The sequence below is a fragment of the Macaca fascicularis genome, chromosome 9, assembly GCF_037993035.2.
Source record: "Macaca fascicularis isolate 582-1 chromosome 9, T2T-MFA8v1.1".
Taxonomy (NCBI): Eukaryota; Metazoa; Chordata; class Mammalia; order Primates; family Cercopithecidae; genus Macaca; species Macaca fascicularis.
In genome coordinates, this window is record NC_088383.1 from 56189678 (window position 1) to 56212086 (window position 22409).

At 41.7% G+C, this 22409-nt stretch overlaps 1 protein-coding gene across 2 annotated transcripts in view; it reads right to left on the reverse strand.

Moving 5' to 3' along the window:
• Window positions 1-3766: 3766 nt before the first annotated feature.
• The window catches only part of GLUD1 (glutamate dehydrogenase 1), a 37619-nt gene continuing 18976 nt past the window's right edge, over window positions 3767-22409 (reverse strand). For both annotated transcript variants that reach the window (XM_065520055.2, XM_005565233.5), the window contains 9 exons: window positions 18193-18287; window positions 12517-12696; window positions 11153-11290; window positions 10927-11064; window positions 10416-10496; window positions 9401-9524; window positions 8222-8313; window positions 5910-5972; window positions 3767-4463 (listed from right to left, as the gene is read on the reverse strand). In XM_065520055.2, coding sequence (XP_065376127.1) covers window positions 4344-4463; window positions 5910-5972; window positions 8222-8313; window positions 9401-9524; window positions 10416-10496; window positions 10927-11064; window positions 11153-11290; window positions 12517-12696; window positions 18193-18287 — 1031 coding nt within the window. In that variant the 3' untranslated portion in view covers window positions 3767-4343. The remainder of the gene's footprint in view (window positions 4464-5909; window positions 5973-8221; window positions 8314-9400; window positions 9525-10415; window positions 10497-10926; window positions 11065-11152; window positions 11291-12516; window positions 12697-18192; window positions 18288-22409) is intronic.

Genomic DNA, 22409 nt, shown 5'->3' on the forward strand with positions numbered 1-22409 from the left:
ATTATAACCTCCACCTCCTGGCTCAAGTGATCTTCCCACCTCAGCCTTCTGAGTATTTGGGACGACAGGTGTAAGCCACCACACCTTGCTAGTTTTTGTACTTTTTGTAGAGATGGGGTTTTGCCATGTTGCTCAGGCTGGTCTTGAACTCCTGGGCTCAAGCAACCTGCCTGCGTTAACATCCCAGAGTGTTGGGATTACAGGTGTGAGCCACCACATCTGGCTAGTAGGTTCATGTATGTGTATATGTATGTGTGTGTATTCTATGGAATTTTCTAAATATAGAATCGTCATCTGACAAGAGTTTCACTTCTTCCTTTCCAATGTAGATGCTTTTATATCTTTTTCTTGTTTAACTTTCTTGTCTAGGACTTCCAGTACAAAATTGACTAGTAGTGATGAAAGTGAGAATCTTTGTTTCATTCCTGTACTTAAGTGGAACACTTTCCATTTTTCACCAATGAGTATGTTGGCTATGGATTTTTTCATAAATGCTCTTTATTATTTATGAGAAGTTCCTTCTATTCCTAGCTGTGTTTTTGTTATGAAACGGTGTTGAATTTTGTCAACTACTTTCTCTGCATCTATTGAGATGATAATGTTTTCCCCCTTCGTTTCACTAATGTGGTGCATTACATCGACTGATCTCTTAGGTTGAACTCCTCATGCATTCCTGGGATTAGTCCCACCTGGTCATGGTGTGTATCACTTTCAGTGAGCTACTGGTTTTGGTTTGCTAGTATTTCATCAGTATTTTTGTGTCTATATTCATAAAGGATATTGTATGGGTGTATGTAGTTTTGTTTTTTCTTTTTTCCTTTTTTTTTTTTTTTTTTGAGACGGGTTTAGCTCTTGTCGCCTAGGCTGGAGTGCAGTGGTGCAATCTTGGCTCCCTACAACCTCTGCCTTCCAGGTTTAAGTGATTCCCCTGCCTCAGCCTCCTGAGTAGCTGGGATTACAGGCATCTGCCACCAGGCCTGGCTAATTTTTTATGTTTAGTAGAGACGGGGTTTCACCATGTTGGCCAGGCTGGTCTCGAACTCCTGAACTCGTGATCCGCCCACCTCGGCCTCCCAAAATGCTGGGATTACAGGTGTGAGCCACCGTGCCCGGCATGCTATTTCTTTAAAAAAATCTTTATAGGCCAGGCACAGTGGCTCACACCTGTAATCCTAGCACTTTGGGAGGCCAAGGTGGGCGGATTGCTTGAGTCTGGGAGTTCAAGACTGGCCTGGGCAACATGGCAAGACCTTATCTCTCCAAAAATACAGAAATTGGCTGTGCTTGGTGGTGGTATGTGCCTATAGTCCCAGCTACTTGGGAGGCTGAAGGGGGAGGATTGCTTGAGCCTAGGAAGTAAAGGCTGCACTTAGCCATGAGCCGTGAGATCACACCAGTGCACTCCAGCCTGGACATCTGAGCGAGACTGTCCCAAAAGAAAAAAAAAAAAAAAAGACAGGGATATATCTGCATGACTATGGATTAGGCAATGGTTTCTTACATACAACCTAAAGCACACCAACCAAAAGAAAAATAAATCATGCTTTCTCAAGATTAAAAAGGAGACTATCAAGAAAGTGCAAAGACAACTAACAGATTGAGAGAAAATATTTGCAAATTATATACATGGTAAAGGTCAATTATCTAGAAGATATATATTTCAAAAATTCGTTTAGAGATAGGGTCTTCCTATGTTGCCTAGGCTAGTGTTGAACTTCTGGGCTCAAGTGATCCTCCTGCCTCAGCCTTCTGAGTAGCTGGAACCATAGGCTTATACCACCACAACTGGATGTGGAATATGTCAACTACACTTACCACTCAATAATACAGACAAAACCCAATTTAAAAATGAGCAAAGGCTTTAAATAGAATAAAAATGAGACATTTAAGATTGTTGAAAGTGGTTGCCTCTGGGCAGTGGAAAATGGGAGGCAGGTGTCTGGATTGGAGGGGATGAGCTATTGTGAACAATAAACCTTGTATCACTCTTTGGCTCTCTGGATCACAGTTCACAACAAGGGACGAATTTGCTCCACAGGGGACATCTGGCAATCTGAATATATTTGTCATTGTTATAACCGAGGGGTCTTGCTGACATCTAATGTGTAGAGGCCAGGGATATTACTAAATATCCAAAAGGCAGAGAGAGCCTAAAAGGCAGATATAGCCTAAAATGTCAATAGTGCTGAGGTGAAAAACTGTCTAAAGTATGTTTGAGGCTGGGTGCGGTGGCTCATGCCTTTAATACCAACACTTTGGGAGACTGAGGCAGGTGGATCACCGGAGGTCAGGAGTTTGAGAGCAGACTGGCCAACATGGTGAAACCCCATCTCTACTAATACAAAAATTTGCTGGGCATGGTGGCGCATGCCTGTAATCCCAGCTACTCTCCGGAGGCAGAGGCAGGAGAATCGTTTGAACCTGGAAGGAGGAGGTTGCAGTGAGCCAAGATTGCACCACTGCACTCCAGCCTGGGTGACAGATTGAGATTTCATCTCAGAGTAAGTAAGTAAATGAAGTATGTTTGATAAAAATACAAACAGAGGTCAATAAAAGTTATCTGTTAAAAATATTTAAAAATCATAAAAACAGTATTTTATACAATATCTACAGACATAGTTTTCTTCATGTGCCATGCTTTGACTACCTTAACAAACAGCAGGGCCGGGAAAGCCTGTCAGGGATGTTTAGTGAATATGGAATTTACTTGCTTGTGAGTTAACATGCCAGGCTAACAGCTATTGATATTATTCAATAAAATACAAAAGAATTCAAGAATAAAGACTATGTTCTCAGGGATCATCTCTATAGTTCGTTACTAGGGAAGTTTCTCGGAACATGTAGAGCACCGAACAAAAACAAACAAACAAAACAACAACAAAAACTAACAAAAAAAAATCAAAGAATTCAAGAGTAAAATCTGGGCAGCTCACAATAAAGTGGAAGGAAATATTATATGGGTGGTCACTATAAACATTTCAGAAATCCAATTGCAGTATTATAACTTATGAAAAGAGAAACTACCACATATAAAAACACAGAAAAGAAACGTAAGTTTTGGAAAACGTAGACTTTTAATAACTGCTTTTATCACCAGGTTAAGCCATGCAGTTACAAAGTAGTAAGAAATTTCTGAAAGGATGTTATAGTTAAAAAAAAAAAAAAAAAAAAAAAAAAAGGCTGATTCTTACACATATTATTATATCTAGCACTTCATGGGGACACTACTGCTCAAAAGGCCCTGGCCAAATAACTCCCAAACGAAACACTCAACCCAAGGTCGTTTTCAACCCACTGTTAGTGATGCTGGGTGCAGAATGGAAAACCTCTAAAAGGAGAGGACACAAAGTCAGGTGAGTAGGGGCCATTGGCAATGCTCAGAGCCAGCCAGACTCCAAACAGGGAGCCCAAGTGGTTTTCTTCTGGGACACTCTACTTGAATTACTGTTTAATTAGTCAACCATAGATCTTCAAAAGAGAACAATTAGTTAACATGATAAAAAGGTTACTGCATTCTTTGGACTATGTGTCATAATTATACTTAGCAAATTCTGACAGTTTTAACAAAAATAGCCTCCATCACTTTGCAGGTATGAAGATAACTTAATTATCCACAGGGCTTTTAATGTTTGCTGGACAATACATGACTGATAAGCTATAAATGACACTGTTTTATGATATAAAAATACTAGTTTTTTTCATTTATTATTTTTATAGGCATTCACTGTTTGAGTCAAGGTTAGGCTTGTTAAGTGATTAAAGGCAATTTTATTACAGCAGCATGTACTTATTTTATTCTAAAAGAATAGAATTCATAAACAGAAACAGCTTTTATATTTGTTTGCAACCTGCAAAATTGAGTTATTTTGCTGATATAAAATACTAAGAACTCACTTGAGGACCATGCCACCTTCTCAAAAGGCCACACACCTACTTCTTAAATGTGCTAAAGTTACAGCGTGTCCCAGACTCGTCCAGAGCAAAATAAGCAAGCAACTGACTGCTCTTGCCTGTCCCTTCCCCAGCAATAGCACTGATTGTGTTGGGAAAAGCCACAGAGCAAGGCTGCACAGCCAGATGGAGGAGACTTTTTATTTAAAGGCAAAATACCCAAATGGCTCTCTGGTGTAGGTGATTTCTACTTTCACACTCAGCTTGTACATGATCCCCTAACCTTAATTTCTTTCTCCTTCAGGGGCTGATTTGGATTGACTTGTTGAGAATGGTATCCATTATTACTGAGTCAGGAGAGAAAGGGATTTCTGTGGTTACATGTAAACTTGTGATAGGTCTGCAGAAGTTACAGGTGAAGAGGGTAGTGAGGAAGTCAGCCACGATCCAATCTATGTGAAGGTCACACCAGCTTCATTGTACACTTTGAAGACTTTCTCAATGGCATTGACATAGGCAGCTGTTCTCAGGTCCAATCCCAGGTTATACTTCATGGCTGTGCGCATAATTTGCTGAAAAGAAAGAGAAAATGCAGTGAAGATGATCCTGACTCAAGTGGCCAGGCCATAAACACACAAGGCCCAGACAGGCCTGGTCCAAGTTACCTTCTCAGTGTTTCAAGGCAGGACTTGGGCAGCCAAAGACAAACTACTGTAGCAGCAGAACCACTAGGTAAGAGGGCCTAATTCTCTGGACTTAACAATGGGGTGGCTGGGTGCAGTGGCTCACGCCTGTAATCCCAGCACTTTGGGAGGCTGAGATGGGCAGATCACTTGAGGTCAGGAGTTCTAGACCAGACTTGCCAACATGGTGAAACCCTGTCTCTACTAAAAATACAAAAATTAGGCCGGGGTGCGGTGCCTCACACCTGTAATCCCAGCACGTCGGGAGGCCAAGGCGGGTGGATTACTTGAGGTCAGGAGTTCGAGACCAACCTGACCAACATGGTGAAATCCCATCTCTACTAAAAATACAGGCACAGGGGTGGGCACCTGTAATCCCAGCTGCTTGGGAGACCGAGGAAGGAGAATTGCTTGAACCCAGGAGGCGGTGGTTGCAGTGAGCAGAGATCGCACCACTGCACTCCAGGTGGGAGACAGAGCGAGACTCCATCTCAAAAAACAAAACAAAAACAAAAACAAAAATTAGTTGGGCGTTGTGGCTCACACCCGTAATCCCAGCTACTCGGGAGGCTGACAGACAAGAATTGCTTGAACTCGGGAGGTGGAGGTTACAGTGAGCTGAAATTGCGCTACTGCACTCTAGCCTGGGCAACAGGGCGAGACTCTGTCTCAAAAACCCAAAAAAAGAAGGGAGTGATGAAAATGTCTAGAATTATAAAGTGGTGATGGCTCGAATATACAATAAAGGATGCCGAATTTTATACTTTGAAAGGATTAATTTATAGGACATAAACCCTAACTCAATAAAAAATTAACAAGAAAAACAACAGCACTAAGAAGCATCACCTTCTTCATCAATATCTGCTTATGCTATTTCACCATAAATCCAAGCAGACAGAATCTGAACCCAAGAAGAAATTAGGAAAACGGGACTCAAACTGTGGTTGAGGCCTTAAAGTAGGGATCAAGCAGTCAAAACAACTTGTGCTTATACCAAATTCTACAGTAAGGTAGCCTCCTGTAGCTGTAACATAGTGGCGCACTGAGCTACAACCCAATTTGGCTAACTACTCGATATTGGGCTAGCTGCCAACATCATTACCTCCTAAATCAGCCTTATTATTTCTTTCCAAAGCCTCATAAACGTATTTAAAGACTCTAAAAAAATTGCTCATCATCTGAGACTCAAAAAGCATGTGTTTTGCTACACACAAATGAGGACCATTGAACAGATTGCTATTTTCTATCAGCACACACAGTCTGGCGGCTGAGATAACACGGTTGAGTTACATTTCATGTGACTAGCAGGAAGGCAAACAGCATCTGCACACATACCCTGGCAGATCGCTCCATTGTGTACGCCAAGCCAGAATGCACGATGTCTTTCTCAGATGCACCCTATTAGGGAAAAAGAACACATGTTTAACAAAACCACAAAGACCTGCTTTGTGTCCCTGTATAAGATGACAAAGGATTCTTAAGTCAATATATGACCAGACAGAATTTTTTGTCTTTCAGCAAAGATATGTCATTTCTGTACAGTATCAAAGATACAGTATCTTGATACTCAAGTAACAATTTATTTTTATTTATATTTGACAGCAAACAAATACTCATGAAATAAGATTATGGTACAACAATGAAGACAGTTTTTGGACTTAAGAGACATGAGGGTATGGAGTGAGATGAGCACCCTCCACTCACGGAGACGCAGATGCACTGAGCAATGTGTTACGCTGTTCATGCCATGGTGCGTTCACCTCGGCTCCCCAGAGAACAGGGACACCACCCAGAACCCAGAAAGGAATCTCATTAAACCCCAAAGCGGCTTGGGGGTAGAATTCTGCCTGCGTATTCAGTACTGCCAGCAACTTTTAAAGTTGTATAGATCTTAGCAGCTTCTTAATTTTACTGAACAGGAAACTAAGGACCAGAGAAGCTGGTCAATGTTACAGATAGCTATTTTTAGAGTTAGGATATGATCCAGGGACTTCACCATCAAGTCAGCTTCTCTCTTTCCTAATTTGTTTCTTGAAATGCTTTTTACAAAATTAAGGATAATTAACTCACTACCACTCTTAAGGTGACCCAGCTACCAGGAGCTGGGTAGATGTGAAAGCTCCCAGGCTGCCTCAGTTTTATCTGTGAACAGATAGCAGGTTATGACTTGGAGTGCAAGGCAGTGAGAAGAGGAGAAAATACGATGTAATCGCTCAGGAGATGGGCAGAATGAATGCAACACGGAAAAGCAGTATGACTGCTGGGCAGCTCTGAGCACATACTTCAGGTTAGTGGTTAGGATGTGAACTGCCAGCAGGCCTCCTACAGTTAGAGGCATGGAAGAGACTGCTGGGATTTAATCAGGGCTTAGGTGTTAACAAGGGAGTATGACGAAGGAAACAAGACCGGGGAGTGACTGTAATGATGGAGCATGGAATTTAAGTTAGATAAGGAGGGAAGTGAGGGCACTGGGGGATGAGGGACAGTGGAAACATGGCAGGGTCATGATGTGGGTCCTGATACAGCCAAACAGGGACAGGGGGAAATAAGAAAGAGAGAGGTTGAGAACCCTTTTTTTTTTTTAACTGACAAGGCATATGCTGGGCAGTGGGGTGACCAAAGAGAGTGGTGAACAGCCCTCTGGCAGCGGCAGTAGCAGCACAAGCCCTTCCAATGCACTACTAGCCACTCGGGATGGATGTTCTGTATGAAACAGTGGCACACAGGAGACTTTCAGAGACAGCCACAGAACTGCAGTGACACTTAAGCAGGGAAGGGACTGGTGTATTCCAGATAGAAGGACCAGAACAAAGACATCACTCTAGGAAAAAGGAAGGCTTACTGAGGGGAATGGTTAGTACCTAGAATTGCTAAAGCATTTTTTCTTTCTTTAAAACAAAACCTTTAACTTTTTCCCATGTTGCAATACGTCTCAGAACGGTTTTCTATCACTGAATATTTCATAAGAAGATACATGATAACGTAGCCATTGTAATATATTCTTAAACTATGACTGAATATTTCCTAAGATGTATTATAAGATATATTATAACTCAGCCATTTCCCTGCACTTGAACTTTAAATAAAACCAAATTTAAAAACTGTCTACACTGTTTTTCTTCTTTTTTTCTTTTGAGATGGAGTTTCGCTGTTGTTGCCCAGGCTGGAGTGCAATGGCGTGATCTTGGCTCACTGCAACCTCTGCCTACCAGGTTCAAGCAATTCTCCTGCCTCAGTCTCCCAAGTAGCTGGGACTACAAGCACGCCACCACGGCCGGCTAATTTTTTGTATTTTTAGTAGAGATGGAGTTTCGCCATGTTGGCCAGGCTGGTCTTGAACTCCTGACCTCAGGTGATCCACCTGCCTTGGCCTCCAAAAGTGCTGGGATTAGAGGAATGAGCCACCTCGCCCGGCCTACACGTAGTTTCAGTAACATCACCGTGCATGGAGTGGTTCCTCCTCTTTTGAATTATTTTCTTAGGATAAATTCCCAGACAGGAGATTATCATAGCACCAAAGGGCAGGAACACTTTAATAACTTCACATTTTCCAAAGAGCTGCACCAATCTGCACTGTCACTAGAATAAAGGTACAACTGTTTCACCACATACATGGTATGGTACAACTGTGGGGTGAGCACACTCACCGATATCCTGTCTTGGAACTCTGCCGTGGGTACAATGGGAATAGTTCCACCATGCTTTCCAAATTTTCTTTCTAAACTCTCTTGAACAGACACTATAGAAAAAACAAAAAAACAAGATATCAAGATATTGCTAACAGAAAAAAAAAAAAAAGTAGAATCAAAAGTAGTCCCAAACAATAACTGTAACCCAAAAACTTATACAGAGTTTTAAAGACATAAAAGGGTTAATCATTTAAAACTCAGTCAAGAAGGAATAAAACACATCGCCAATTTCCTATATAAATGTGGATTTAGGTCACTGCTCTGTTTCCATAACACCCATTACCAGGGTTTTTCCTTGGCTCTATTAAAAAGAAAATGCTGGGGGAAAAAGAAAAGGAAATAGATGGAACACTTCACCCAGATTCTCACAGTGGGCTGAGTAGAGAAGCTCAGTAGGAGGTCTTGGTCTTATTTCAGCTTGATGAGAAATTCTACTCTTAACTGTGGAGCTTACTCTAGTCAAAGAAAAACAAGTATTCTCATCAGGAGTCTCAAAAACAATTCTTGACACTAGACAGGCCTTTACTAAGAGCAACCAGAGACAGAACTGAGTATTGACAGTGGGGTTTTAAAATCACACTTAAATAAATATTATTGGCTGGGCGCGGTGGCTCATGCCTGTAATCCCAGCACTTTGGGAGGCTGAGGCAGGCGGATCACGAGGTCAGGAGATCAAGGCTATCCTGGCCAACATGGTGACACCTCGTCTCTACTAAAAATACAAAAATTAGCCGGGTATGGCGGCGAGTGCCTGTAATCCCAGCTACTTGGGAGGGTGAGGCAGGAGAATTGCTTGAACCCGGGAGGTGGAGGCTGCAGTAAGCTGAGTTCGCGCCACTGCACTCCAGCCTGGGTGACGGAGCGAGACTCCCTCTTAACAAAAGAAAAAAAAAAAAGTAAATTATATTCTGTGAATATTACAACACAGAATAAAAATCTGGATATAAGTATATGGGAGAGTTAATATCCAGAAAGACATTGTGCATTTTTGGTCTAGGTTTCATGAGACAAAATATTATTTTCTTTTCTGAGACTCAATTCTTTCCCAAAGGGGTAAGTTCTCTTAAGTGGACCTTTTTACAGTCTTTTAGCTGGCTCAGAAGATGGGTTTTGGTGAACAAGATTATCGACACTCACTGAGCAAGTGGTAGTTAGAATCCCTTTCATATTTGAAGGTCAAACGGCCATAGCTGACATGATTTAGATTCTTCAGCCACTCAAAGTAAGATACTGTCACTCCTCCAGCATTCAGGTAGAGATCCTATACACAAAAATAAGACACCAAAGAAATTAGAAGACGATGGTTTTAGTAAAAGCTTAAAATGAACCTAAGACCTTAATTTCAATACCAAGGTAGACTGAACTTCAACTATCACAAATATATTTTAGCTAGTGTCAGGAATTTCACACTTAATTTAACACTCCTCCCCACCTCGCCTAATTCCATCTAACGCTTTTTCTATTTAGGGAGAAAAAAATCATTGTTTGGCTTATTAATCAATGAATGTTAATAATCTTTGGTTACAGCCTCTTCTCTACCAGAAGTTCTCAGACTAAATGGCTTGCCCACCAACCAACTGGATTGGACCGTCCACAGGGCCTCTCAGAAGACAGGATTCTTTCTCCTATTACCTAAGGGTAGCCCATTTCAGTTACGTTAAATGTCTCAAGTGCTTTCAGCAAAGGGGGTTCTTTAAAATGCATCCCAAGCCCACACTAATTTCTAATAACTTTTTGGTGTAGACTCGTGCGTACCTGCTAAAAAACCTGAGCATGTGTGCCTCATATTCGTTTTCTGAGTAAAGCCGGAAGGGGCACTTGAAATGCATAAGGTTAGGAATCATACAGAAAATCTTAGAACTTAAGTTAGAATAGTGTTTCTAACACAGCACACATTTCTATAACCAGACTCTTAGAAGGTTAAAGACATTCAGTAAAGACCGTGAAATTGGAATAAATGTTTAGATCACAGTGAAAAGTGACAGGCTTAGAATTAACCATGCTTCTACTATATTTTCTCAAAAGTGAAATAAAGATGAATTCACTCCATATAGCTTGGGAGACTAATAATTCCTCTCTTCCTCCAAATTCCTTGCAAAAGACAATTATGATTCTAAGTACATATAAAGCCTAATCAATATAGATGACCTACTGGAATAACCATAATGTTTCTCTCCAGGAAGATCTTGTCCGCTTCTGGAGTTGTTGGCCCATTGGCACCTTCAGCAATGATCTGCAAGAGAGTCAGGAACATAGAGAAATGCCAACAACACCGTCAAATCCCCTCCACTGAGAGCAAGAGATATGCATATATGAACAAGGGCCTGTGGGGAGAAGTACAGCTTCAGTTAAAATTAAATAGAGGTTATTTTGCTCTACAAAGTGTATAAAACTACCTTTTACTTTCCTGTTTATCTAGGTTTTTAAACTTTTTTTACAGGAGTGTCAGGCAGATGCGTTTTTTTTGGTAATGGTTGCACAACTCTGTGCAGGGAGCTAAAAGCCATTAAATTATTTACTTTAAATGGGAGAACTGTATGGTATGTGCAATATATGCCAATAAAGCTGCTAAAAAGAAAGAGAAAACTCAATCAGATTCTTCTATGACCCCCCGACGTCATTCACATTGATAATGTTAGTTCCGGTTTTTATAATGTTGTCACCTTGGCTTTGACTCTGGGCGCGTTGGATTTGGTCAACTGCTTCTCACTGGCAGCTGGGATCAGTATGTCACAGTCGGCCTCCAAGATGCTTCCTTCATAGGGCTTTGCCTTGGGGAAGCCCAGAATGGACCCATGTTGCTGCCATTGATTGAAAATCACAATTAATAGCTGCACCAGAGTTTAAATGTTTATATTTAGTGTCTATGCCATAAAAATGTATTAATACCAATTTGAAGTCTTCCAGTTCCTTTGGGTCAATACCATCTGGATTCCATATACTCCCATCAGACTCACCAACAGCAATACATTTAGCACCAAAACGATGTAAATATCTCATAGAGTGTAGGCCCACATTACCAAATCCCTGTGAAGAACAATTATCCATGACATAAAAATTAAAGTCCTGGTATAGACAGCAAGAGTCATATTGTGACCAATGTAAATCCACATTCTGTTCATTTAGAAGCTATTCTCAAAATTCTTTTGCCAAAAGAAACAATGTACTAACTGGCTTCTCTTCAACAATAAAATTCTCTGTTTAAGAATGTGATGACCGGGCATGGTGGCTCACGCTTTTAATTCCAGCACTTTGGGAGGCTGAGGCAGGTGGATCACTTGGGGTCAGGAGTTCGAGACCAGCTATGGCCAACATGGTGAAACCTGTCTCTACTAAAAATACAAAAAGTAGTCAGGCGTGGTGGTCTGTCCCTGTAATCCCAGCTACTTGGGAGAATGAGGCAGGAGAATCACTTGAACCTAGAAGGTGGAGGTTGCAGTGAGCCAAGATTGCATCACTGCACTCCAGCCTGGGGCAACAGAGTGAGACTCCATCTCAATCAATCAATCAATCAATCAATGGCAGTGGTGGTAAGTACACCACCAGGTCTTTGATGATCAGATGTCGTATGTTGTGAAAAGGGATGTCACTAATTTGGACAAATATAACTTTTTTTTTTTTAGAGACTGAGTCTCATTATGTTACACAGGCTGGAGTGCAATGGCACAACCTTGCCTCAATGCAGCCTCCGCCTCCCAGGTTCAAGTGATTCTCCTGCCTTAGTCTCCCAAGTAGTTGGGGTTACAGGTGCCGCCATCATGCCTGGTTAAGTTTTCTTTTTCTTTTTTTCTTTTGAGATGGAGTCTTGCTCTGTCACCGAGGCTGGAGTGCAGTGGCGTGATCTGGGTTCACTGCAATTAATTAAGATTCTCCTAAGTAAAACACATGTTACCACATCAAATAAATTTGGGTCAATGTGTAAACCTTTCTACATGCTTGCGAAACTTAGAAAATTATGTTGAGAGACTTGCCCTTCTAGATACAATTTCAAGTTTGAATACTGACCAATATTTTGGTTGAATTTGGTGAGAGTTGGTAACAGTTTCACATCTACTTGAGAGATACTTAAATCAGTTCTAGTTACATGAATCATACCAAGGTTCAAAAAACAAAAGATCTATTACTCTGAAAACCACCACTCTAAAGTTTAAGAGATTCGAGATAACTGAATTTTAAAATTACAATTCTAAAAACATTCAAAACTGTACTTAATGTCTATCAGTTATTAAGGAAACTTTTTTTTTTTTTTTTACCTGAACAACAAATGTTTTATCTCCAAACCCTGGTGTCATTCCTAAAATGCTCATGTAAGAAGCTTCATTGATGAAGTTTTCAATCCCATGGAAGACACCACGGCCAGTAGCAGAGATGCGTCCATGGATGCCCCCTTGGCTGATGGGTTTACCAGTAACACAGGCATGTGCATTAATATCCTGTAAGAGGGAGTAATTGAAAGAATGAAATGTCAAGTCCAATTTCTCTGTTGAACGAATACAACGAATTAAAGTCAAAGCACATTCTCATTTAATGCTAATGAGGAGTGTGTGTGTATGAATGTATTTAAGGTACACTTTTACCAATAGAGACAACACTCACTTTTTCAGCTTTCTGTTCCTAGAAAATACAATGAAATAGACTATATTTTTGGTTTTTTGTTTTCTTTTTTCCGAGACAGAGTTTCACGTTGCCCAGGCTGGAGTGCAATGGCGCTATCTTGGCTCACTGCAACCTCTGCCTCCAGGGTTCAAGCAATTCTTCTGCCTCAGTCTCCTGAGTAGCTGGGATTGCAGGCATGTGCCACCACGCCCAGCTAATTTTGTAATTTTAGTAGATACGGGGTTTCTCCATATTGGTCAGGCTGGTCTTGAATTCCTGACCAAAGGTGATCCGCCCACTTCAGTCTCCCAAAGTGCTGGGATTACAGGCGTGAGGCACCACGCCCAGCAAAGTAGACTATATTTTCTGACAGAAGAAACAGAGTGCAGGGATTGAACATCAAGTAAGTACAAATAACATCACAAAAGTAGAACTAGCTTAGCCTAAAAGCTATCATTCCTTCAACAAGTATTTAAGCTCTACTAAATCAAGGTACATATACATCTCATTCACGAGTGTCTCAAAATCTAGTATAAGACTTGAGCATGTCACCAAAACAGAGCCTGAGACAGGAAGAGGCTTTACAATTTTCTTGGATGGGAAGACTCAATGTTGTATTCTGCTACTTGTTAAAAAGAAGTTTTTAATATAATTTGATACTTAATATAACAAGATATTCAAGTTCTTTTAAGAGTAGACTAACGAAAGTATTTAATGAAATATTTTTTTTTTTGAGACGGAGTCTCGCTGTGTCGCCCAGGCTGGAGTACAGTGGCCGGATCTCAGCTCACCGCAAGCCCCACCTCCCGGGTTTACGCCATTCTCCTGCCTCAGCCTCCCGAGTAGCTGGGACTACAGGCGCCCGCCACCTCGCCCGGCTAGTTTTTTGTATTTTTTTTAGTAGAGACGGGGTTTCACCGTGTTAGCCAGGATGGTCTCGATCTCCTGACCTCGTGATCCGCCCGTCTCGGCCTCCCAAAGTGCTGGGATTACAGGCTTGAGCCACCGCGCCCGGCCTTAATGAAATATTTTAAAAAGGTATGTGTGGGTGAGAGTCCTGTGCTTCTGTGTGAGCAGAGTATCTTTGGTAGCAGTGGTTAGCTCTGCAAAGTGGAGATGGGGTTAGCAGTCTTCACCACCCATCTTTCCTTCCTCTTTCAACTGAAGATGTGCATATATTCTTGTTCTGAAACAGGTGTAATTGAAAAAAAAAGAAGAATGGGGCTCAGGAGGGCTTCCCTTCAAAGGCATCAGTTAGACTATAAACATGGCCACCGGAACACTGCAGAGTAAACTCACTGGTAGCGCAGGAGAAACTAGAGACAGTCTTATTTTATACAGGCAATCAATATAAAATGAAAATCCATATAAAATTTTTAAGTCAGTGGCAAAAGTATGAAATAATAAACTTGTTGAAGCAATTCACTTTCCATGTAAACAAAATAAAATGCCTTGCTTCACACCAAACCCCTAACTCCCAGCATTTCCCTAACGTTCCAGCTGGCTGAATTAAAAAGTGATCTATTCTTTATCTGCATTGTTTAAATATTTTTACACAGAGAACTTAGAATTATATTATTTGTATAATTACCAACAAAAAGGATGAAAGAAAGGAAGGGAAATGCAATCTAGTAAAGTGATTTATAAAATTAGTTTTCCCACAGTTTGTTTTCGTGAATAATTAACACTTATGAATACAGAAATGGAAACTGAGTGCCAAATGCTTTTCAACAGTGAGAATGCAAATGCTGGAGCTGAAGGAAATACTGTCTGGGTCAGGCCTGGCGCCAACTGCCAGGCTCCCCAGCATACATAATGGTCCTGAGAGCCCAGAGAAGAATACATTCTCCCACCAACACTGCACTTCTAGGTGGGGCTACAACAAAGAGGGCGGCGGCACGTTCAGTTGACATCTAGAAATGAATAACAAAAACAACTGCGTCCTTTCCGTAGGCCTTGATTTTAGATTTCCTATCACTGAAAGAAGGAAAACTGCTCATCAGTGTAGTTCAAGGGGCCATGCTTCACCTGAGTCCAACCTGGCCAACATGATGAAACACCATCTCTACTAAAAATACAAAAAAAATTAGCCAGGCATGGTGGCAGGCACCTGTAATCCCAGCTACTTGGGAGGCTAAGGCAGGAGAATTGCTTGAACCCGGGAGGGGGAGTTTGCAGTGAGCTGAGATCAGGTAACAGAGTGAGACTCCGTTTCAAAAAAAAAAAAAAAAAAAAAAAATTCAAGAGACCACACCCAGATCTCATTGTCAAATGAGTTCCTGACCTCAGGTGATCCACCTGCTTCCGCCTCCCAAAGTGCTGGGATTACAGGCGTGAGCCACCACGCCCAGCTGGTCTTTTGTACTTTTTAAGCAAGACTCTAGATTGAATAGTGCAAACCAGTTGGCGGTATGTTATTTGTAGCTTATTCTCAGTGCTAACAGCAAGATAAAGTCTTCTGAAGCACTGCCCCTTGGACTATACTGGTGAACAGTTTTCCTTAAGTGATAAGAAACCTAAAATCAACGCCTAAGGGAAGGAAGCATAAAAAGGTGACAGGTGGAAAACTGGCCTTTTTGGGAGGGGCAGTTGAAACCACAATTTCTTGAAGGGTCTATATCGTTCCTGTTTTATTTCAGGGAGTTGTATAACTTACCTGATGTAATACCTATAGGTATTTATTTTCTGGTACTTACTAAGGGCTATGTACAGTTCTAAGTGCATTGGATTATTATTCATCTAATCCTTATATGAGTCTCACAAAGCAGGTACCACTATTTCTGTCATTTTGCATAGGAGGAAATGGAGGCACAGAGACTTCCAGGTCACAGAACTGATGGGTGAAGGTGCCAGGGTTGGACTTCAGGTGGTCTGCCCATGTTCCCAGCCACGGCATGACATCACCTCAGGAAATGTCCCCATTTCCACATTCTTCCTCTTTTCCAAGGCCCGTCTTTTCACTATGAAAAGAATTCCCCAGGCTTTTATTCCCCTGGGGGACTTCACTGCCTCTACCACCCTGCATCTCTGCAGCATTGTCTCTCTCTTGCACCAGTGAATCTGTGGCTCACAGCCAGTACACATGCCAAAAGACAACAAAAACCTTCTTCTTTGGGCAACGGCCACTTTTCAAGCTGTCTTCTTTCTGCTTCTCTCCAGTGCCATTTTTCTTAGTTGGAGGCTATACTTCATGCCCTGCTTCCCTCTTCATATCCCCTTGCAGTCTGGGCCCCTGTAGTAGTCTCCTGCCCTCAAGTCTTCAAATGCACACTTAGCTGAGTCACACCTGCTTGAAACCAGCTCTTTGCTGGTTTCCCTGTGTTTTCAGGACAAAGACCAAAGTTCTCACAGTCACCTACCAAGCAGTAACCTGGCCTGACCCTTGTTTCTACTGGTCTTTTTTACCCCACCTTTCTTTCTCAACTTTGGCCACAATAGTCAGTCCTTAGCCTCCCAAGTTCACCCAGCTTCTGAACTTCAGAACCTTCCCTCAGGTACTTCCTTCTGTTCCAAACACTTGCCACTACCCCTCCCCTAGTCCATGCCCACACACCTGTCTGAGTGCAGACCAGAAGGCTGTATCTCCTAGGAGGCCTTTTCTGACCTTACCTTGAAAGGACTGAAAGGACTGGATGGGCCTGTTATTCTTTTTTATAGCTTCAAAACAACTTGCAGCAATTTATCCCAATTGTAGTGAATACCTGCTTACCCGTGGCCCTGCATGTAGTAGGCATAAATGTATTTTTTGACTCCATTTCTCTTCCTATTCCTCAAATGTTTCATCGTTTAAGGTTGCACCCCTTTCAGGGACAGGAGTTATGTTTCCTCTCATGTTCAGTTCTGTGGTACTACCTCTGCTCAGTCCCCAGATTCAGGTTCTCCTGGTTCTCTGTGACTCAACCTGGTCCCTTTCCTTAATTCCACATGTATCCAATCCAGTTTTGCTGAGTCTCTCTGTCACGCGCCTCACATGTGCCAATGCTCCTCTCCTGGTCCTCTGGCTCCTGGGCTCGGTGGAAAGGCACTGACACCACGGGAGGTTCTCTCCTGGCGCCAGCACAGCTGGACACTGCTGCCAGCCTACTCTTCCCCAGGAAGGATCAGCAAAGTTTCTCCACTGACTACACGTAAAACACAAACACTGGTGCTTGGTGTTTTTGTCCTGGTTCATTTACCTCTTCATTCTTACTTTCCTTATTTTTTTGAGAAAGGGTCTCTCTCTATTGCCCAGGCTGGAGTGCAGTGGCGCAACCACGGCTCACAGAAGCCTCAACCTCCCGGGCTCAAGCATGCCTCCCAGGTAGCTGGGATTATAGGTGTATACCACCAAGCTTGGCTAATTTTTGTATTTTTTGGAAAGACAGGGTTTTCCCATGTTGTCCAGGCTGCTCTCCAACTCCTGGGCTCAAGTGATCCACCTGCCTTGGCCTCCCAAAGTGCTGGGATTACGAGAACGAGCCACTGAATCCAGCCTTCACTCTTACTTTCTATTACCTTTATAAATAGGCCTTACCTTCAGACAATCTGAACTCTATTGTTTATCTTCCTCTTATCCTCCAAATCTCTAGATGTTCATATTTTACCCATTTTCAAGGTCTGGCCCAAATATCTCCTCTAGAAAGTCTTATTTCAGAATTCATAATCTCCACCGTTGTATTACATTATTTCCATATCTTATCTGCTATGTGCCTTAGTCCCTCTTTAAATGGAAGCCCTCTGAGGGAAAAATCAGAATTGGATGCTTCTTGATGTATGTTCTAGTGTCTTAGCATACAGAGTGGGCTGCCCTGGTCAGTAAGTGTCCTTTCCCAGTGACAAGTATAGGGCAGCATATAAGTAAAGCACCATTTGTGTTCCTTACGATTTAAGAACAGACAAGTAGGCCGGGCGCGGTGGCTCAAGCCTATAATCCCAGCACTTTGGGAGGCCGAGACGGGCGGATCACGAGGTCAGGAGATCGAGACCATCCTGGCTAACACGGTGAAACCCCGTCTCTACTAAAAAATACAAAAAACTAGCCGGGCGCGGTGGCGGGCGCCTGTAGTCCCAGCTACTCGGGAGGCTGAGGCAGGAGAATGGCGTGAACCCGGGAGGCGGAGCTTGCAGTGAGCTGAGATCCGGCCACTGCACTCCAGCCTGGGCGGCAGAGCGAGACTCCGTCTCAAAAAAAAAAAAAAAAAAAAAAAGAACAGACAAGTAGACATAAAATAATATGCACATCAAGATTATGATTGAATGAGAGAAAAGCCCAGGGATTCTGATATAATCAGTCAAACTGTTAATTCTTGTAGACAGCAAATGCAGAAGCCTCGGGGCTGCCGGTGGGTACTCACATAGTGCCCTATGGTGCTGGCATAGGTATCAGCGATCCAGGACATCTCCCGCTCACCTGTGCTCATGTCTGGGGCAGGCACATCAATGCCAGGACCTGGGGACAGAGGGAAAGAGCAGTGCACCAGTTTTTAAGAAAAATTCTTCTCGAACACAAAGATCCTTGCAAGTCTCTGTAATAACCAAGTTACCATGGCTAGAAAATTTTAGATCTCATTTAGGTAACTAATCAAAGTCATAGAAATATTCATTAAATGTTTCACTATAAAATTTAGACACATACAACATTACATAATAATTTCTCCCACTGGCATTTACTTGCTATATGTCTGGAAGTTAGCTATGTACAACAGATATAAGCTACTCCATAGGATTTCTGAGTGTGACCAGAGGATAATCAATTTAGCCGCTCTTGACCTCATTTCACTAACATGCAATTAGAGATAACAGTACCGTTGTGTTCTATATAAGCAGGATTATTATGGTTAGGGAGTTGACCTGTATGAGACAGCACAGTAACATGCTGCTTAGTGGGGGTATAAGCCCTCCTTACCAAATAGAGAAAAAGGGGAGTCACATTGCTAAAGCAATTGTGTTAAGCCCCATATTATTTTACTTGTGGAAGAACGTGGCTTTGACCTATTATTCGACACTCAGCACATAAAATTTTAGGCCTTAGCTTTCAGTTCCCCAGATCATAGCAAATTAAAGTTTTAGGCTAACAAATTAGCTTACAGGCAGTAACAGGAATCACTGACTGCACTATTACTGGCGGCTACAGTAAGATCTCTGATAAAAACATGTTAAGTGATGCTCACTCAAATCTGTAAAGGTGCAGAAATACTCCTCTCAAACATAGTAAAAATAAAAACAACCTAATTATCTTGTACATCAATTAAATGAACTATGGTATACCTATACAAAGTACTAAATAGCCATTAAAAAGGGTAACTTATATCCATGTAAATTACTTGGAATTATCACAAACATACATATGGAAAAAGGCAGGTTTCATACAGCATGTATAACATGTTCCCACTTACAATTTTCTTTCTCTTGCCCTTTCTCTCTTCCTCCCCATATAGATATTGTTTATAACTTTCTATATTATTTCAACTGTAAAATACAAACTCATTTTTACAAAATGAAAAACACAACTTAAAAAATGGTTAAACTATTAGGCTGGGCACAGTGGCTTACGGCTGTAATCCCAGCACCTTGGGAGGCTGAGGAGGATGGATCACAAGGTCAGGAGCTCAAGCCCAGCCTGACCAACATGTTGAACCCTGTCTCTCCTAAAAATACAAAAATTAGCTGGGTGTGGAGGCATGTGCCCATACTCCCAGCTACTTGGGAGGCTGAGGCAGAAGAATTGCTTGAACCGGGGAGGCAGACGTTGCAGTGAGCTCCAGTCTGGTGACAGAGCAAGACTCCGTCTTAAAAAAACCAAGTAGTTGCTGAAAAACAGATACATTCTTTTTTTTTTTTTTTTTTTTTAATTTTTATTTTTTGCGACAGAGTTACACTCTTGTTGCCCACGCTGGAGTACAGTGGCATGATCTCGGCTCACTGCAACCTCCACCTTCCAGGTTCAAGCAATTTTCCTGCCTTAGCCTCCTGAGTAGCTGGGATTACAGGTACCGGCCACCATGCCTGGCTAATTTTTTTTTATTTTTAGTAGAGATGGCGTTTTACCATGTTTGCCAGGCTGGTCTCAAACTCCTGACCTCAAGTGATCCACCTGCCTCAGCCTCCCAAAGTGCTAGGATTACAGGCATGAGCCACCATGCCCGGCCTAACAGATAAATTCTTATATAGAGAAAAAGTATGAGGCGGAAGTTAATCTTTTTTTAAAAAAGCAACTTTTCTAACAGCATGTGACTAGAGTTGGAGATGAAAGGGTAATTTTGGTGCACAGAGATATAAGGGGATGAGAAGGCTGGAGACATCAGGGTCCTGCAGAGCTTTACATAGGTGATATTTACACTCACACAAGAGAGTGAACATGGACCTTTCAAAAGCTTTTCCAAAAGCAGAAGAGGAAGGAACACTCCTCAACTCATTCCATGAGGCTAGAATTGTCCTGATAGACAAAGACATCATAAGAAAACTATAGACCAATGTCACTTACAATAGCATTAAAAGGAATAAAATATTTAGTTGTCAGACTTCTACAACGAGAACTATAAAACATCATTGAAATAAATCAAGAGTCCTAAATAAATGGAAAGACATATCATATTCAGCATTGGAAGGCTTAATATGGTTAAGACGGCAATACTGGTCGAGTACAGTGGCTCATGCCTATAATCCCAGTATTTTGGGAAGCTGAGGTGGGAAGACTGCTTGAGCTCAGGAGTTTGAGACCAGTCTGAGATACGTGATGAGACCCTGTCTCTACAAAAAATTAAAAAATTAGCCAGGCGCAGTTGCGCATGCCTGTGGTTCTAGCTACTTGGGAGGGTGAGGTGAGAGGATTGCTTGAGCCCAGGAGGTCAAGGTTGCAGTGACTGCTGCCTGGTACTCCAGACTGGGTGAAAGGGCAGAACCCTTTTGGGGAGGGTGGGGAAGACGGCAATACTCCACAAATCGGTGTACAGATTCAATCAAAATCCCAGCCTCTTCTTTTTTGTTTTGTTTTGCAGAAATTTACAAGCTGAGGTTAAACACACATGTGACAGGATCAGGGTTCAGGCTCAGGTCTGAGCCTCAGTCTGACACTCTCTGTGGAAAGGGCAGTCAGGAAATAACAGATAAATAACATCAAACTTGAAGGTTTGCCTAGAGTGAGAGAAAAAACTCCCTTTGCCTACCTCCTAGGCTTCAATGCTGTCTGGGCCCAGATGTCAGTTTAGCTGCATCCTGGGTCAATAAGGTTTTTGCGAATTATGCAAATAAATCAAGTTACTAGGGTTTAAGCTGTGTTTTCTTTCAGTATTCCAAGGAATCACTTTTTGACCTTTGGAATTATTAGGTAATTGTCAAGACTGATACAATTAAGCTGGAGATATTACAGATATGGGTGATAAATATGACTGAATAAAGTCTGAAACCATTCAAGACTACTAAATGTGTTTGAGATTTAGGTGAAGAGGAAAGACCTTATAAAAATTATGAAGGCTATTAACAGGATGAACATAACTTCGATTTGCCACGTCTCAGAATCAGTAGGTATTCCTGTAAAAGTGTGAGGGAGGTAGTTAACTCATGTTAACTTATGTTAACAGGCTCCGTGCAATGATGCACAAGTTCACAGCAGTGCTGGGGATGCGGCATGTCAAAGGCCCAAATGCCTTTTATTATGAAAGATAGGCCAAATCTAATTAAGTTTTAGAGTTACCTATACTTACTGTATTTCTATATTACGTTATTTCATGACACTTATTTCATGACTTTTTTTTCCTAAAAATGAATCTGAATAGCTTTATTTCTTTTCTCTTTCTTCTTGAGATGTGGTCTCATTTTGTCGCTCAGGCCAGAGTGCAGTGGCACGATCACAGCTCACTACAGCCTTGACCTCCCAGGCTTAAGTGATCCTCCCATCTTAGTAGTTGGGACCACAGACATGCAACATCACGCTTGGATAATGTTTTCATTTTTTGTAGAGATGGGGCTTGCTATATTGCCCAGAGTGATCTCGAACTTCCAGGCCTCAGCCTCCAAAAATGCTGGGATTACAAGCACGAGCCACCATGCCCAGTCTTTATAGTTTAATTTCATAGGAACTTGTCCATGGTGGGGGAAATGCTGAGAAAAGAAAGTAGAGAAAAATACACTTTATTTCCTATTTAAGTAGACCTTATTTTGTTTAACTATACTGATACTGATAGGGCAAGTATTCTATTATTAAGTAACTATTAACATTCTATTAACTATACTGATAGAGCAAGCATTCTATTAGGTAACTATGTATACTCTATTCAAACAAATTAGAGGCCTTTTAGATAAAAAAAAATAGAAAGGTTTAAACTGCTTGAAAAATAAAGGATACATGACAAATATTTACATATCATAGAAAAGAATATTCAGATTGCGCACAAAGAACTTATAAACACAGATAATAGTAAGATACAAAAACATTAAGCAAACGAAGATTAGTATCTTCAGAAACGTTGTATGTTTGGCAAAAGCTCCTATAACAAATAGTAGGAGGCCGGGCACAGTGGCTCATGTCTGTAAGACCAGCACTTTGGAGTCCGATATGGGTGGATTACCTGAG